Source organism: Schistosoma haematobium, chromosome 6 (assembly GCF_000699445.3).
Source record: "Schistosoma haematobium chromosome 6, whole genome shotgun sequence".
Classification (NCBI taxonomy): domain Eukaryota; kingdom Metazoa; phylum Platyhelminthes; class Trematoda; order Strigeidida; family Schistosomatidae; genus Schistosoma; species Schistosoma haematobium.
The window spans coordinates 5,982,118-6,001,517 of NC_067201.1; the positions used below are offsets into that span (position 1 = coordinate 5,982,118).

General features: G+C 35.2%; 1 protein-coding gene across 1 annotated transcript; it reads left to right on the forward strand.

Moving 5' to 3' along the window:
• Positions 1-9,767: 9,767 nt before the first annotated feature.
• MS3_00008396 (uncharacterized protein) lies at positions 9,768-18,828 on the forward strand. The gene is made up of 5 exons (XM_035732336.2): positions 9,768-9,837; positions 11,745-12,261; positions 13,028-13,194; positions 15,971-16,231; positions 17,271-18,828. The coding sequence occupies exons 2-5, from the start codon at positions 11,941-11,943 to the stop codon at positions 17,338-17,340; spliced, it is 819 nt and encodes a 272-aa protein (XP_035587544.1). The 5' UTR covers positions 9,768-9,837; positions 11,745-11,940; the 3' UTR covers positions 17,341-18,828.
• The last annotated feature ends 572 nt before the right edge of the window (positions 18,829-19,400 follow it).

Sequence of the window (19,400 nt, forward strand, 5' to 3'; positions counted from 1 at the left end):
CACAAGCACAAACGAATGTATTGTATCTGGAATTCGAAATCGAGCATTCAACAAGTACAAAGATATCATTAGTTCATTCAAACACCATAGTAGCCTATTATATTGGGACAATACTCGATGTATATTTACTGTCAGCAAGAATCTACAGTCTATTAAGACTTCCACCTAGAGATATGCATTTGAAAAATCAATCTTCGAAAGCATAGAGCACTCATTCAACTTGTTTATTAGGTCCTCTGGGATGGGTAAGGGGTCGAGATAGTTCTGTAGTGCTTTGTTTGACCCATTGGAATAGTCTCCACACACACGTAGTTTATCGTCAGATTACCTTACAACCACTGGTAGTGTTGCACGTGCAGAATATTTTATGGGAGAAATAACTCCAAATCACTTCAGTCTGTCACGTTCTGTATCTAAGACACCAGTAATCGAATAAGGTACCGATCTGCTTGGACGGATAAAGGTTTCACTCCCTGCTGAACAAATATACAAGCATTTAATTTCGCATATAGTTCCAATCTATCTTCAATGACATCTGAAAACCTATCATGCAACTCTTTGACGCATAACTGGATAAGCTCACCTAGGAGTGACTAAGGTGTTGATGAATATTACAGCATATTACAAACAGCGTAAAAGAAATAAAACTCATTGAACAGTAGTGTCATTTATTTGTTTCTTCTCCGTCTTGTGTTTTAACTTTGTTTAAGTCTCTTTCTAACCGGACATTATATTGCTCGATTTTGCTTGCCGGGGCCTTTTCTACTTGATCTTGGTTAAATATTTACCGTTTACTACTTTACCTTCTGTTGCGTGTTGCCGGATCATTTTCAGTTTGGTAGATTTTGATTAATGTCAAGGTCACAGCAAGGTTCACCTTATGACTACCAACCTTAGACTGTCCTGTTGGAAAGGTTTTAGTGGCCCGAGATCTGACTCCAGTTCGATCGTTTGATTGTGGTTATCGAATGATTGCTATCGAAATATACATGTCACCAATCTTCGTATATAATCATCAACTTGAATCGCGTTATTGAATAACGGAATTAAATAAGTCAAATAGCGGAATGGATATTCGAATACATTTATTTTGTACAATTGTTGATCAGAGCAGACATTAAGAGAAACAGAACAGAGGCAGCGAAGAGAAGAGAGGGAGACGAAATGACGCATAAGGGAGAAGGCATATGGTCTAACTCTGTGTAATCAAGCGTTAATTGATAGTTATAGTCTGTGGTGGTCGGTATTCGATATAATCCTTAAACTTCGTATACAGCTCGTCTTGATAACCGTTCTATATAACGTCCCAACGGTTTATTAATCAGAAGGCAAATACGAAGTGTTGATTACGTTTATTACGAGACCACACACATATATCCAAATGTACCGATGCGTTAAATAAGCATAGAAGAGTTGTGCCAAAAGGCAAGCAGGCGAGCGGGAGCCATAGCAAGAGCGAGACGAGAGTGTGTGAGTGAGTTAGTATGAATAACATGGACATATATATAGCATGTGAAATGAATGAGTAATCGAATCGAATAAGCAATTAGTAGTAAGACTATCAGAGTGAATAAATGCGTAGGCCGTAAGCAATATTCAAGCATTCGTATTTCATACAAGCACAAAATAATAAGTGTACAATAAGTTGTTATAGTGCGGCTAACTTTGTCCGCTAAATGAGTTAGCAAAAGGGCTTAACTGCGTTAGATGAGACTAAACTCATTTGCACGTGAGTCGCTATAAGTCACAAAAATAAGTTATAGAAATGTGATGAGCAAGATTAGAAATGCATACACATACGCTTACATAAAAATGGTCAAGATTGATGAGCGAATGATTAACAAGGTCAAAATGTGACTCAAGAAGAATGAATTGACCTGTGTGGATGCTAGAATAAGCTACGTATGTTTTCATAGCACTACGAGGTTCCTGGAATCCTTGTAGACAGATATTTGAAGGTGAGATAACAAGTTGTGTATGACCTTTGAGCAACGTAAAGTGACCTTGGAGATGCCGATCTACTACATAAGATTAAAAGAGGGTTATAAAGCAGTGTGAGGAATGACAAGGTTAAGAATTAGATTTAGGGTTTTTATCACGAACTTACACCAGCTATAATGACGAGATAGTATTGAGCTAATTGAGTGTGTAGTGACATGCTTTTATCGACAGAACGCGATTAGTGTAATGGAAACAATTATTGTTATAACCAATTGTACTAGGGATTGTTTTACCGTGCTTGTTTGTTTAACTGTACCAAAATACATTCATTCTTCCGTTGATTGTGACTCTGCGCGTACTCGTTTACGCTCAGTAACCACACTTGTAGCCTGGCACGATCTTGGTATTCTTTCGATACCACGAGATCGCCATCAAATACATCTCGGCTACAGCCGTCAACTGCCTCTTGATATTTGGTCTACGAGGGATCTTATCGGTTAACTGGCACATAGTTTTTCTGCATTGTTGATCATAGTCAACCGCGACTGCACGCCACAGTACAAGTGTATGAATTTGGCGGTCAAATCCGAGACCTGTTATCTTAAATCTAACTGGTTTGCCCATAAGTTATATGTTATGACCTTGGATGTCTGACTTTTCTATCACGCGATTTATCTACCAATCCGGATACGACTTATACGAATCTTCACACTAGGCCAACCAATGACGTTCAACCGGTGTGGGCAGTTTAGCGTCCTTATTGGTCCTATGTCCTACGAGCCCTTCCACTTGAGTCCAGAACAAGATACCAGCTTCCGAATCAGAGCAGATCATTTATTTCAGACATACTTGGTTTATATATCAATCAGACAAACCGCAACGTACCATAAAATAGGAAATAATATTGTACACAAATAAGCCCAAAAAGTGGCTGTGAATGTGGGGGGCAGTAGTTAATAAACTGAACATAACTTAAGAACCGTAAACCGTACAATAATGAATTAAAGGTCAAAATAAAGCTTGTAATAAGAGGAATATAAATATACATAATGTAATTGTTGAATAAGAATATTTATAGAATATTAGTCCATTAATAGTCCTTGAAAGTTACCTGTAATTTAATCTTCACTAGGATATAACACCTCCCTTTTTTTTTTGAAGCTTTAGAGATAATAATGATCCTTAGGATTTATTTTTATTCGATTAGGTTTTCGTCTGATGCGCTGCGACCTCCTTGGGAGTGTTTCACACGTCTTGTTATTATTCGGATCATTTTTAATTTCATTATTCGACTCAGTTAATATATTTATTGGTATATTCGACTTTGTAGCATTTCCTGTCTCTCGTTCTTGTCTGGTTGGCTGTATCTGGTTTGCATGTCTCACCCATATCTTTTGTCCAACTTTTACTTCGTAGATAACTTTACCTTTTTTTCGTATTATTATGCCAAACTTCCAAGTTGGCTTTACTCCCGTGAAATCTCTTGTTATTGCCGCTTGTCCCACCTTAAACCTTCTGGGCAATGCACCGTGCCGCTTGTTGAATTGCTGTTCCATTCGTTTGTTCTTTCGGAGGTTGGCTCTAAACTTTGGTTTCATTTGCTCCATAGGTATTCTAATCTTTCTCCCAAAAATTGCTTCTGCTGGGCTTTCTTGATTATTTGTTGTTGGGTTTGGTGTTGCTCGGTATGTTTGTAGAAATCTTTGAATCATCTCGTCTATTTCACCTTCTCCCTCGGCTTTAAGTAGCGCTCTTTTAAATGTATCTACGAACCTCTCGACTAGACCGTTTGACTGTGGATGATATGGGGGTGTCTTTATATGTCTAACAGCGTTGGCGGCGCAGAACTTCGAGAATTCGGCGGAGGTGAACTGTGGTCCATTATCGGATACTAATACATCTGGACACCCAAAACAGCTAAATACTTGTCTCAGTTTTTCAATAGTAGCTTTTGTAGAAAGAGACTTAAGGTAGTGAATTTCCGGCCATTTTGAGAAAGCATCAACCATCACTAAGTACTGTTTTCCGTTTATGGGACCGGCGAAATCTACGTGTACTCTTGACCATGGATTTGTTAGTGTCCCCCAACTCTGCATTTCGGTCTTGCGAGGGGCTTTGATAGCTTTTGCACACGCGGAACATCTCTCAACATATTCTTTGATCTGAGCGTCAATATTCGGCCAATATACGTATCCACGTGCAAGTGCCTTCATCCTTGCTACCCCTGGGTGTGCGGCATGCAGTTGTGACATCACCTTACAGCGTAAATTTATGGGTACGATTACTCGATTCCCAAACATCAAGCATCCATCCACAAGTGATAGGGAATTCCGACGGTGGGAATACTGTTCAATATTTTTGTCGTCTATATGGGCAGGCCAACCATGTTCGAGGTAACTAATAATCTGCTTCAATTCATCATCTTCTTGAGTATAGCGTCTAATATCTTCAGAGGATAATGGTGTTGCTTTTATGGCAACTTGCAGTATATGGTGAATATCATCTTCCAACGATATCGTTGCGATAATAGAATCTTCACGTTCCTGCTTCTGATTCGCAATTAATCGAGATAAGGCATCAGCTTGTCCAAACTTTTCAGTTGATTTATATAGGATTTGGAAATCATAAGCAAGCAACGTAATAGCCCAGCGTTGTAACCGATTCGCTGTATAAGCAGGAATACCTGACTTTGATCCAAATATAGATATAAGCGGCTTGTGGTCTGTTAAAAGCGTAAATCGACGACCATAAATCATTTTATGAAATTTCTTTACTGCAAAAACCAAAGCTAATCCTTCTTTCTCAATCTGACTATATTTTCGTTCGGCTGAGTTAAGAGTTCGGGATGCATGAGCAATTGGCTTTTCTTTACCATCAGGAAAACGATGACTGATAACGGCTCCAATTCCATAGTTTGAAGCATCGGCGGCTACAATTATTTCAAGCTTTGGATTATAATGAGTCAGCAACAGTTTAGAAGATAAAATCCTTTTTATTTCATCGAAAGAATCTTGGCATTCTTTTGTCCAGTGCCATGTTGTATTAGCCATCAAAAGTTGATTTAATGGTTGTCGCAATTTATACATCTGGGGTACGAACATACTATAATAACCAATCATCCCCAAGAATGAACGAAGGGTTGTAACCTCAGTCGGTCTGGGCATATTTTTGATAGCATTTATATTGTCTGGATCCGGTCGACGACCATCTTTATCAAATATATATCCCAGGTATTTAACAGACTCGAGCAGAAATTCACACTTTTCTTTTTGTAACTGAAACCCAGCTTGTGATATTTTAGTGAGCACCACATCTAACCGACGCATTAATTCCTGCGCGGAAGAGCCAACAACTATAATATCATCCAAATAAACTGCTACACCTTCGATGTTAGACACCATAGTATCCATTATCTGCTGGAAAATTGCTGGAGCTGGCTTAACACCAAACGGTAATCGGTTAAATCGATAAAGCCCACGGTGGGTATTAATGGTTAATAACTCCTTTGAATCTTCGTCAACTTCCACCTGTAAGTAAGCTTCAGACAAATCAAGTTTAGAAAAATAACGTCCACCGTTCAGTTTAATAAATAAATCCTCTGGCAAAGGTAATGGGTATGAATGATTTTGTAAAACGTCATTTAATCCTGTTGAAAAGTCTGCACAAAGGCGAATAGCTCCGCTTGCTTTCTGAACTACTACAATTGGTGCTGCCCATGCCGAATAATTAACCGGTTGTATAACACCGAGTTTCTCTAGTCGGTCTAATTCTTTGTCGACTTTGTCAATAGCTGCATATGGAACTTGACGCTTTGGACGGAAAACAGGTTTTACATCCTGTCGTAGGTATAATTTTGCCTTCTCAATTGTGCAGCATCCCAATTTATTCTGGAACAAGTTTTTATGTTTCTGCAAAAGATCTTCTATAGTTACGACTTTCTTAGTTACATGAACTGTGGGTGGATCTCTAGGATTATTTGCGCCTTTCATTGTGCATATTTCATTTAATGGTACATCCCATAAATTTAGTTTATCTATCCAGTCTATACCAATAAGGTCTAACTCATGTCTGTTCGTTAAGTAGCAATTTCCTGTAAAGTAATTACCTCGGAATTTAACAGAGCATTTTATCATTCCCGCAAGTTTCAATATATCTCCGGACGCATTCCGCGCAGTGTGTTCTGTTGGTAATACTTTCGGACACCCAATTAAATACCACGTTCGTTTCGAGATTAGTGTGATATCTGACGCTGTGTCCAATTGCAATCGAATATAAACACCATTAACAATTAATTCCACATATCTTCTTTTATTCGCTACGCTTAGAGCCAGTGTAGAATATACGCTGTTTATATACTTATTTTCGTACTGGTGCGGACGTCTGGTTCGTTTTGATCTTAAACTTTCTCTAGTTCGGCAGACTAATTCTTTGTGGCCAACTTTATTGCATATAGTGCATCTATGATTTCTAAATCGGCAAAATCTTGAGAAATGCCACGCACCACAATACCAACATTTAGTTGCAGGTTTAGGAGTTTTCGAGTAATATTTATGACTTTTGGTACTGTTTTGTCTTTGACCTGTCTTAACAGCATGAACAGAATTTGAGGGCACAACACTTTTGGTTTCCAGCATAGCTGTATCTTGTTTTAGGTTTATTAATCGTTGACATTCAGTGGTGATAGTTTGTAACGTCATTTCATCATCATGTTCCATACGGGATAACAACTTCATGCGAAAGTCAGCATCAACAGGAGAGTTCAGACCAGAAATAAATAATAAGCATTTAAATTGATCACTGGTTAATACATTTAATTTAAATCGTTCTGCTTGTAAATTTACTCTTCCGGCGTACGTAGTATAATCTTCATCAGCCCCTTTAGTCAGCTGTAGACAGTTATACCGGATACGGAATAAAGATGACTGTTCACAAAACATTTTATTTAGGATGTTAACAGTTTCATCGAAATTAACTTCTCGTGGATGTTTAGGCAGAATATGGTTTTTATACTTTTGATGCTCATTAGGACCAAGTTTCTGTAATAGAAGCCGGACTTTCTTTGCATCATCTATAGCAGCAAATTCAACTCGGAAAATATCTTCAATTCTGCCAAACCATGCTTCAAAAGTGTGACCATTGTCTGCATCAAATATAAATTCTGAAACTGGATTAAGGTATGACTCGATACTTTTATGTTCTGGAATCTCTTGTTGGATAGATAGTTTCCCCAAAAGTGTTTCCAAGAGTCTCTGTTGAGAAGCTAACATCTGCTGCTGCTGTTGTTGATATTGTTGTTGCTGTTGTTGTAATAATAACTGCAACTGTTCTAAGGAAATCGACATTTTTTTTCTGCCAATAATAATATTAACTCCAAAAAAATCACCGGCAATTATAACAGCTAATTTATTTCCAAAATCTGAGTCACCACTTGTTGTATTGTTATTATTCTTTTGTTGCCAAAATCCCCGTCGCCAATTTGTTATGACCTTGGATGTCTGACTTTTCTATCACGCGATTTATCTACCAATCCGGATACGACTTATACGAATCTTCACACTAGGCCAACCAATGACGTTCAACCGGTGTGGGCAGTTTAGCGTCCTTATTGGTCCTATGTCCTACGAGCCCTTCCACTTGAGTCCAGAACAAGATACCAGCTTCCGAATCAGAGCAGATCATTTATTTCAGACATACTTGGTTTATATATCAATCAGACAAACCGCAACGTACCATAAAATAGGAAATAATATTGTACACAAATAAGCCCAAAAAGTGGCTGTGAATGTGGGGGGCAGTAGTTAATAAACTGAACATAACTTAAGAACCGTAAACCGTACAATAATGAATTAAAGGTCAAAATAAAGCTTGTAATAAGAGGAATATAAATATACATAATGTAATTGTTGAATAAGAATATTTATAGAATATTAGTCCATTAATAGTCCTTGAAAGTTACCTGTAATCTAATCTTCACTAGGATATAACATTATAGTCTCGCTATTTTCGATTACATCTTATTAGGAATATTTTCATTGATCCTCAAGTATTGAGTTCTTTTTTACTTACTGTTTGCTTTATTGTTTGGCGAGCTTGTTTTTAATAGAAAAATCCTTGACTGTATTGCACAAGCTGTCCCGTTTTGGGCATTTTTTACTTTCTATATAATTTGTTCTCTTCCTCAAACTAGAGCCGTTTAAATCGAACACAGAGTTGGTATTTTAATATAATTTGATATGAGTCACTCAAAAATGCATCGTATGTCATATAGAAGAACGTGGTCTGGTTTACTAGAACAACCTTTTGTTTGTTAGTTCAAACCGAATATAGGAATTTCTGTCGTTACACTGCTATTAGTGTGTCTGAAGAAGTGGTTGTAAAACTAATCGACGGAGGAACCATAAGCTGTTGGGGTTTTCCAGGATTTTTCTCTTTACTACGGCGAGCGGAGTATAGCATGGTTCCGTTTCGGGGGTCTGATCTACCTTAATGTTTATTGTTGATTAGCGTGATTCACAGGTACTCAAAGCGTGATACATGCGAATTATCCTGAGATTTGTAGAGAAACACGAAGTTATTCAGACATTTGGAATCTTTGAGAGAAACGGTTTAAAATAAATGCTTGGATCATTAGTAAAGTCATTTAGTTGAAGACCGATACATTCATGAGGTTGGTGATAAACATTTGTGACACATCCAATTCATTGTTTTTGTACATGAGTTTTGTGGAATAATTAATGACCATGACCTTAAATTTGTGGAACTCCCCATCAATAGAAACAATGATGACGCTCTTAGTCAAATTTCTCAAAAGATAGGTCAACCTTTACCATATTTCTGTAGGTACCAATGGATATTATATTGTTACTCTTCGTATATTATTCTCATTATTGACCGATGTTCTAACCATTTTAGGCACACGGCATGAAGACTCAATCAAAAGTGTTAACATACAAGTGGTAATAGTAGCATATCAAAGCAATTCCAAATGGTTCGCACAGAAAACAGCAATCTATATCAACTGGAGTTAAATAATAACTATTAATAGACAGGGAATGCTACTTGAGCAAAATGTCTTTGTTGAGAAATATCATAATCTTATTTTCCTCATCTAGGGTTTAAGTTTTTTCGACTGCCGAATATCAACGGCGTGAAATAAAATATATCTTAACATTTGGGTATAAGGAGAGCCAGAAATCTCATGAAGCATAGGGTAATCTGTTGTAGCGTGGCGTCGAGTTGAGATTAACTATGAACGTAACCAGATTTATTTCGTTGGCGATCTCGTGGTATTGAACGAATACCGAGATCGTGCCAAGGAATGGTACAAGTGGAAGCAGAAGACAGGAGTACGTACGAACAGTACCAAAAACCGCGGAACAATGATGGAAGGTAATGGAAGCACAAAATGGCTATAATTAGCACAGTTAAACAAAAGCACATTAAAACAAACACTGGTACAGGTGGTTATAATAATAATTGTTTTTATTAAACCAGTCGTGTTCTCGTGATAAACGTGAGTCACTACACTGTAACATGTGCAATGTAGTTACATTGCATGGTATATTTAAGCATGTATACAACGAAAATAGGAATTATATATCTTCTTCAATGCAACATATGAATTGCATTATGATTATGTGTACAATGTCACATGACAATGCAAGATTTTATAAATTTATCCTTAAAAACTTGAAAGAATGAACAGCTACAAATGGCCATAAAACCGCTTTATCGCTACATGAATACAAGTCAAAAAGGAAAAAGCAGTTTATCATTTCTGTCTACCAAATTTTGAGGTCTTAATAATATTGAAAACTTTAAGAAATATTGGTCACAACTTTGAAAGCTAGGAAACACAAGGTCACTTGAGGGACAATTCGAAGTGTTGGTTTGAAGGTACAATTTTATGCTCGATTTTGGGTTGCTGTTTTGTTTAAAATACACAGTTTCTGTTATCTTCGGTCTAATATTGGAAAGAAATAATTATTACGCTCATAAGAATCACTCAGGTGAACTTGACAAATAACAGTACTGTTCTCTGTCTAGAATAAACTTTCGAAATTAACTAGCATAAACGTATTTTGTAAAGTCTCATAATGTATATAGGCGAGGAATCTTGACATTCAGCTTTTCAATGGTACTCTTTTTTAGCTGACTTAAAATACATGTTAATCTTGTCAAATTACCAATATGATTCTCTAAAACTTAAGACCAACTTGTCTATCATTCGCCTGTAAGCTCACTGGTTCCAGAGCAGCAAGTTAAGGTCCAGGAAAGTAGTACTGCTGGCTTCATATTTGCGTGACAAGATTAAGGTGTTTTCCTAAGAACCAACATCCGCAGCGATGCTACTTTCTCAAAATGAAAGAAGGGGGTCAGAAAGGGTGATATGAACAATATCGCATCTCACCTTACTACATGGATTTCTGTCTTCAACAGAAAAATCTTTTGCATTTGCCACAGTTGAAGAAAGGAACCTGATTCTAGGTAACTCATGTAAACTGATTGGATCCGGAATATACGTCCGTGAGGATCTCAGCCTAGCTGGTCGTATTAAGAGACAAGCTGCAGAAGTAGAAATAAATTAGCGTCACCGAAAAGGTGAAAGAAACCTCGTTCTTAAGGGTTTTCAAATTGTAAAAGTTCAGAACAAAACGATCCCCAAACCATTCTGGGTGGTAAGGAAAAGTTCTCTACAGACTTAAAGGTACGCTTCACAAATGCTCGCAGCCTACTAAATAAAGTGGCGGAGCTCAAGCCAATGGTGAATAAAGAAAAACCGGATGTTATTGCTGTCTCAGAAACTTGGTTAACGTCAGAATTACTAGATAATGAAATTCAGTTGACTGTTTTTTTAACCAGTAGGGCTGATAGATTAAACCATAGGGGAGACGGGGTTATCATGTACACAAAAAGTACCCTAACCACAAGAGTAGCTGAGACAATGGCACGTGTTTCAGATACATGTGAACTTGTGCGATGTGAGCTGAAATGTAGACGGCAAGATATTGAATTAGTTGTAGTATATCGCAGTCCAGAATGTGTAGCAGATGATTTTCTCCTAAGTAAACTTAATTCCTGGTGTGACAAGGGTAAAAGCCTTGTAGTATGCGACTTTAATGCTATTGAATCAATCCTCGTGACTGAATCTTGGTTTTTGAAATGATCCCCGAAAATTGAACCTTACAGGTAGGCTTTGGTTGATTGGATTATGTATGACCTACGAACTAATACCTTTTGATCGCCTATGACAGTCGGCCATGTTTATCTTGTATTCAAATTATGTATATAAGCAAGTTATTTTTGTGATTAAAGTGTCTTATTTTCTGGCTCAGTAGTATCGTCTTCGATTTCTAATCATATGGGGCTTGAGTTAATAATACGGTCTTGTAAACAGCCACCACTCAGTCGCATCATATCACTATGTTTATCTATTAATTAACCTTTGATTTATTGATTTTAACAATCCAAAATTTAGTTTCATCAAATCATCAAAGGCGTCCTTCATAACAGTTACAATTTCTGATAAAGCATTATCCAGGAGTGTTTGCATTATAAGACATTGAGAGGTTATCCAGAACAGTATTATTTCATAGTCATATCAAGTTTATAGTCTCTTTAACAACGGGAATTGTCGAGAAAAATTAGTTACCAAACATCTTACATTCAACGGATGAAAGATTTTCAATTTTTATATTAATCAACATCTTTGCGATAAATGTACTTAAAGAAAACGAGAGTCAGTTTTTAATATTAGAACATTTATATTCTAGTGGTTGTCCTTTTCGTTACTCATTTTCCAGGTTTTTTTAACTCCAGTTTGAAAACTACTCCATGTTACAACTCAAATGTTCTTTACAGCCTAGTTGTTTTGTATAAGCATATCATCTGTGGACCTTGTATTATACTCCCTGATGAATCGGGTTACAAACTAGTAACCAGTAGTTTTTGAAGATTATTCATTTGGCTCTTCAATGAATTATATTGTAAAAAAGTACAATGTCTGAGGACGATCAAAATTCTAAGGAGATTGTAACATCATATGATGAAATATTGGAGATCACAGGATTGTTAGCTATGCGTGATAATTCAATGTCATGTGTCACTGAAAAGAAAGAGACTCCTAGTTCAACGGATAATGCCAATAATGGTGATGTTAGTAATGATGATATTGTATTACCAATACAAAGTTGTACACAATTACCACTTAGTCCTAGTCTGGTATCCTTAATTGAAGATGGTGGTCCTAATTGTCGAACAATTTCAATTGCTAAAACCAAAAATAATAACATCGGCTTTACATTTACAGAAATAAAACAGGTATTAAATTTATATATATATATATATATATATATATATATATATATATATATATATAAAGGGAGAGAGAGAGCATAGAACTGGAGCAATAAAAATTCTTTTGATTCGTTTGCCGCTATCCAAGTGTTGAGTTGTTTTTATAATCTACAGATTGGGATGGATTTTATTTATATTAGTTAAATTTATCAGGGACTCTGTAAATGTAAAATATTTGCAGCTAGGAAATTTTAATTAGTACACTTGGTAATAACATTGATTAAACATTTAATAGAGTCTAGTTCCAGATGTATGCACCTTTAAGGATTTTCTAGGGGAGAGATATATGTTAATGCAATGAATAACTGATCCTAGTGATTTTATTTCACTGACAGATTAAAGTAGATTATTCCAACATCTTGAAAACTTACTAGTAAAGTAATTAATATAAAGAGATGTAGGATAAAAACGTTTCACTAGTAAAAAAATAGCTACGACTCCTGTGACTAGGTGTTTTTGAAATATTTTATCTCATTAGTGGATGTAAAAGAGTTTATCAAGTTTTTTGAGGAAAAAGCCTAAGTATAGTTTAAACTTTTGCTTCTATAAAATGTTGAGTTCAAGCCTATTGCATTTGGGGTTGTAGCTTAAATTACAGTCATTCTGAAGGATGCAAAGGGTATTATCATAATCAGATATGCTATTGTCATTCGTTTCTCATTGTTTTTTTTTCTGTTTCAATAAATTGCACACGTTATTTATTTTGAATTTGTTTTTCTTTTGTTTAAAGGGATTATTTGTTTCTCATGTAGACGAAAGATCTTCTGCAAAGTTGAATAAAGTACGTTTTGGTGATAAGATTCAATGCATAAATGATACAGAAGTTACATCTTATACTCAAGCTAAACAACTTATTGAAGAAACACATCCAACTGTAAATTTTTCTTTTATCGACTGGTAAGATTATGCTTGTTTTCTCTTATTTAAATAGTTTTAAAAGTACTTAATAGTTATTTGGACCGCTTAAAGAGTGAAAATTGAACTTGCATAGTTTTCTAATTGTTACCTAACAAATAAAAAAAAACGAATTGAATTGAAAAGACAGGGGAGACATATAAAGTCCCAAAGTTACCTACCCTATGAACATAAGTAGTAATAATGTCTGATTTATATTAAGTGGAAAAATGTGCGTTTCAGTTTGTGTAACGTATTTCAGAAGTGCAGTTTGATATTTTATTGTTCTCAGGCCAAATTAACTTATGTTGTCAATGGGCACAATTATTACTTCGTCATGTCACGATACGTTGATGTGAAATATCGGAGTGCTTGAATCGTTTTACTTACTCCCAAGATGAAAAAGTTTATTTCAGTTTTGGTTTAAATTAGTATGCAGTTTAATATTAGTAACTTGGACGACATGTCTGAGAATCGACCACAAAGGCGTTGGTGTATACACTCTTTATCTTCCCTTAAACCATGAGATTAAATTTACTTTATACCTTTCTTTCTATGAAGTAGTTCTTTTTGCCTGTATCATATCCTTATATACAGTCTTATATATATATATATATATATATATATATATATATATATATATATATATATATATATATATATATATATATATATATTGCTGCGACTGAATTAACTGGTTCTATGAATTTGGTGTTCATTTTATTATACTAATGATGTATGGAAACTTGAACCGATGCATATATTTGCCTGGTCCTATGTTGTAGATGACTGACTGACTAACATAATACTAATAGCTGATTTGGTTAGATACGTTATGATAAGTCTTGCGGATTGAACGCCATATTCGTTTCCTAAGCTATTCTGTAACCCCCAAGCTAGAACTATACAGCGACCTGAACAACGAGAGAGAAGACGCAAAGTATGCGAGAAGTACTTTACTCCAAGTTTCATTTTAACACAGAAAATATATGGTTTTTATAATATTTTAAAATGTTTTTGGGTTGCTCAAAGATTCTGGAATGCTACTAAACATAGTAGCAGTGTAGCAATCAGCCAGTCAGAACCTCTGCATGTGACTTTTCGCTTCCTTGATATTTTTGGCTAAAACTTTAAGTGAACGCTGCTTGAATGAAACGCTTCTTAGTGTTTCCTGATCCTTGCTTGTCTTTTGTAAGAAATTTTCTGGATCACTCCAACACGTTAAGCGTTTCAGTTGCTCGACGGGTTACATTTATATTAGTGGATTATTGATTAACAAAGTTTCAACTCAAGTATTAACAACTGTATTTTAAGACTTATTACGCACAGGTGTTTGGTACAAAGAGGGAGCCAATAAATGTCTCACATAAAATGAAATGACAATATTTTTAATAAATAAAATAGAATAAATCTTAAAAACTGCGGTAAAAAGTATTAACTGAAGCAGTCCAAGTTCACTTAAATGGTCTACCATGCTGTTCACAAGGGATATGATAAAAAAAATCATTTCAGCATCATCATTGGCTTTTATTTCGACCTATAGGTGATAACATTTTACATAGTCAAATAAATAATGTAAATAGTTTAAAACATAGATCCCTTTAGTCTATTGTTGTAAACCAAAAGATTGCTAGCTCCATACAAATACATTACGTTCAACAGTGCGTCTCAATTTATTTCCATCTTATCTAAGTATCAAAAAATAATTCTCTTTATGGGGAGCCTCTGAGAGGACATTTGTAAAATGTGGCTCAACCACCAGATTGGATGTTTCCAAGATAGTAACATTCATCCAATGATTCATATTGATATGTGGCTCTCAGGTTTGCATTACATTAATATTGATCTTGTTCTGGCATTTACACAGCCACAAGTGTACACAAAGTTTTTAAATATTTTGAGCAATACACTATAAAGTGTGAGTGAAGCCATATATTTATATCAGTCTTGTAGAAGTGCTTTACATTTCATTCGTGCTAAACACATACTATACTTACGGTTGCTGATCAACAATTGATGGAATGAATAGTCTGTACCTCATTTCATATTGAAATGATGTTTTCATACTCAAGGTCAAAACACCTTTCAACTAGTGATAAATTTACACCCTTAGAATGTGATTGATAGCGTAATTGTAGTTAATTGAGTGGATTTAACGACAGTACTTCCAATTTCGAACAATTTAGGAATATGGTCATGTGGCTTTGACCTACCTGCAATGTTTTTGACAAGGTCTTAAAAATTGTAGTAAACATCGCAAATATCTACTAATATTCAACAATACTAGAAGACAACTCCATCCAACGAATTAAATATAGCTCCAATGTGTAGAAATATAATAATTATTGGTGACCTGTAATACACGTAGTGGTGTCGAAGCATATGAAGACAGGTAAGGACGTAATTGGCGCATTTATGAGCTAAATAAAACCTGACCTGCTCCTAAAGACTCAACATTACACTTGTTTCTCATTATGTACGTATTATGATAGAAGGCATTATTTTGGAATCAGTCGATGACACAATGTACGCCACATACGCTAAGTAGACAGAGTTGGTTGAAGAATCCTGGTAGGCGGCCTATATGTATATAACACCAATCCGTAAGTTAGTCCTGGATGTTACCATTCCTTTATTCTTTGTTTGTATATAACAGTTATCTCATACATCTATTGAATATTAGATCAAGAAGTTATATTTATAGTAAACAAACAAACAATATAGCGAATCGACTGTACAAGTTTATTCATATTGTTTTCATGTTTGTTTGTTTATTTAGCCCTTATAGAGAAGTTAAAACAATTTATAAAATTCATGGAAAATGTGGTCTTTTCATCAATGATGGTATGATTTTAGATCGTACAAAATATTTCAGTGCAAAAAGTGATAAAATTCCATTGAATTATTATATTACTGAAATTGATGGTCATAGTACTGTTCGTCTATTAGATGAGAAAATAGTTTTATTAGTTGAACGTGCTAATTCACCATTCTCTCTTCATATTGTACCTCAATGGTTTTATGAATATCTTGTTTTTGGGTAAGTTTTTATATCTCTTATTTTTTCCTTATATCCATTAAGTTGTTTAACTGTCTTCATTCTCTTTTCTGAAACTGGTGTAAAAAAAGTGTAGAGTCTTCTGACCACCTTATGTAATAATATAAGCATGTTTAAGATACGTTTTTTCCCACCTAAATGCAAAACGTTGTCTTAGTACTGGTTTGCGTCAACACCTAAGCTAAAAATAAGGAGGAAAGTTGTTCATTGTGTTGATCACTTTCTTTTTCTGGCTTTATTCAATATTATATTTTTAGTACAATATAGAATTTTCACAGATTGGAATCATGAGTCAGTTGAAGCTAGACCACCATGGGAAACCTGGAAGCACTGGACGGCCGTTTCGTCCTAGTACGGGACTCCTCAGCAGTGCGCATCCACGATCCCACACCCCGCGGGACTCGAACCCAGGACCTACTGGCTTCGCGCGCGAGCACTTAACCAACTAGACCACTGAACTGGCCATCATCCAACTGTGTTAATGTCTAACTTCAACCAATCCACGAAGTTGCGCCACCGTATACCATTATCTTCAGTGAGCTAATATCTCACAACAGACCTGGTTATACTCCACTGGTAACGGCTTCCCACTAGAACTCCAGGAGTATCTCTTGAAGTCAGTCACTAGTGAGCAGATGATTATTATCAGAAGGGGTTTGTGGAGATTTTAGAAATTTCACTGATTGAAATCATGAGTCAGTTGAAGCTAGACCACCATGGAAAACCTGGAAGCACTGAACAGCCGTTTCGTCCTAGTATGGGACTCCTCAGCAGTGCACATCCACGATCCCACACCCCGCGGGATCCGAACTCAGGACCTACTGGCCGTCCAGTGCTTCCAGGTTTTCCGTGGTGGTCTAGCTTCAACTGGCTCATGATTTCAACCTGTGAAATTTCTAAAATCTCCACAAACCCCTTCTGACAATATAGAATTTTCAGCACGAAGTATTTTAACAGTTTTCCTTAACAAATATCATTCTTATCAAAATTCTACATATTCTTTTCTTATTTCATATCATAGATTAGATCCATCAGGAAATGAACTCAAAAAAGGTAAACGAACACTTTTTAACTGTTTCCATAAATCATGAATACATAACTAGGGATAAATGAATGTTAATTAATTCTTTTTGTCTATATTATGTATACTTAATCATATTTCTTTCTATTTATTTATCATTAACCAGAATATTTACTATTATTATTATTATTATTGACATGTTATTGTAAATCATGGAGATGAACTAGCAAAAAAAAGAAAACAATTCTAGACTATTCTACCCTGTTTTCTCCAATTCCCTCCCCCCTCTGTGTACTTCACTCATCTATTTGCCTTTCCGCAATCTCCATAAAGCGCCATTTTGTTTTTGTAAAAACTCAAATGTATTTTGTTTTATGTTAGTTGTTTGTTTTGTTTTCCGGTTCTTTAGTATTTATTTTCATCATATAATATTTTTGTTGTTAATTATTTGTTCATATCAGTGACCTTATTTTCTTGGAAAATTGCCTTTGTTACTACCGTTATTATTATTGTTTGATATTTTATCATTGTTAATTTGTTTATTGTCCATGAGAATTTCTCATTTGGTTTTTATTATCACAGTTAGTATTTATCAATTTTTTCCTTTTTCTTTTCTCTCTCTAAAAAAGAGTAATTCGAAGGAATGTTTATTATTATTATTTATTAATAATAATAATAATCTGATAGAATTCACTTGGTATTTGTTATTAGCATTATCCAATCGGGAAGCTACACGTAGGAATCCTAGAATATTCTTCCGAAAGGTGATTGGATGGAACGTCTTCGGCTCCTGAGCCTCTTACACCTTCCTCGAGTTCGCCGGTGGTCCGTCGTCACAGTATTGTTTTAATTGAATCTTCCTATTGATGTTTAAGACTGCAATTGATCAATTTCTTATTGGCATATATGCATACTGTGCGTATTGCCTCGATATCGCTAAGTGTATAATGTGATGGCGTTTGAAGCGAATGGTACCGGGTTCGAGTCCAAGAGTGAACATCAACTTTAAGATGCCGGTGCATCCAGCTGACGAGTTCCAAATAGGACAAAACATGTGTCCTGGATTCCACTGTTAACCACTATCCATCTTTTCTTATAATCTGATAGATTATTTTCATAATGTCGCCTTGTTTTAACTAATTTAGTCCAATATAGCTCTGTAATTGTAAACACTTTATAATTGATATGATCAATAGGTGATACGATTACTGTTACCGGATTGTTTGAATCAGAATTAATGTTATAGAATTCAGATACGGTTATTTCCGGTCAACGTCGTTATTATTTCCATGAATTTGATTCAACAACTAACTTGTGTTAAATAATAGATAAACCAACTCATTGATTTGTTGTTTGGTTCAACTTTTTTTTAACACAGAAAAATAACTTTAAATACCGTTTAAAGTAACATACAGATCCAATAGATTCAGATCATTGATAATGTTACATTATGAAATGATGGCAAAAATTAACCGGTATACTTAGAGTAGAATCTAGTGTATTTGAATTTGTTTCAAAGGTTCTATCAAGTGAATAAAAGCTATATGAGATGAGAGCTAACTTATACATATACTTTAATATTCGTATTTCTATACTTACAGAACGTTCATCATGAAGCATATAAGACATTTTTCTGTCGGTCTTTGAAAAAGTGTTTAATATCGTTGTAAAAACAATATATGCTGGTTATATTATAGCAGTAAACTATTCTTAGAGTGTTAACAATTCTCTTATACATCTAGATCAGGTATCATTTGTTTTAATCAAATGTTAATTTTGTTAAAAAAAGACACGGTTATCTCTTAGTTGATGGATTTAGTTTAAAACATCAAGAATCTTTATATGAACGATTTCGTCTACTATATTAAAGAACATAATTTCATTTCAAATACTTAGAGAATGTTTAACAATGTGTAATAAGATGATCACCTAGTATATTCCAGGACTAATAATATAATTGGCTATGAATGAATAAATTGTTCGTGTCTTAATCTTCATAGTTTACATTACCAGCTGGTCTTAATGAAGCGACTACCGGAAGCAATAAACATCTGTTTCATCCTAGTATGGGACACCTAAGTAATGCGTATCAACGACTCTACTGAGTATCGAACCCATGGCCTTCGATGT

Bases quoted from the DNA above. Each gene is read 5' to 3' on its own strand.
- MS3_00008396 (XM_035732336.2), top strand. From the start codon at position 11,941: ATGTCTGAGGACGATCAAAATTCTAAGGAGATTGTAACATCATATGAT. The intron at 12,262-13,027 runs GTATTAAATTTA...TTTTGTTTAAAG, and splicing joins CATTTACAGAAATAAAACAG to GGATTATTTGTTTCTCATGT. The intron at 16,232-17,270 runs GTAAGTTTTTAT...TTCATATCATAG, and splicing joins TATGAATATCTTGTTTTTGG to ATTAGATCCATCAGGAAATG.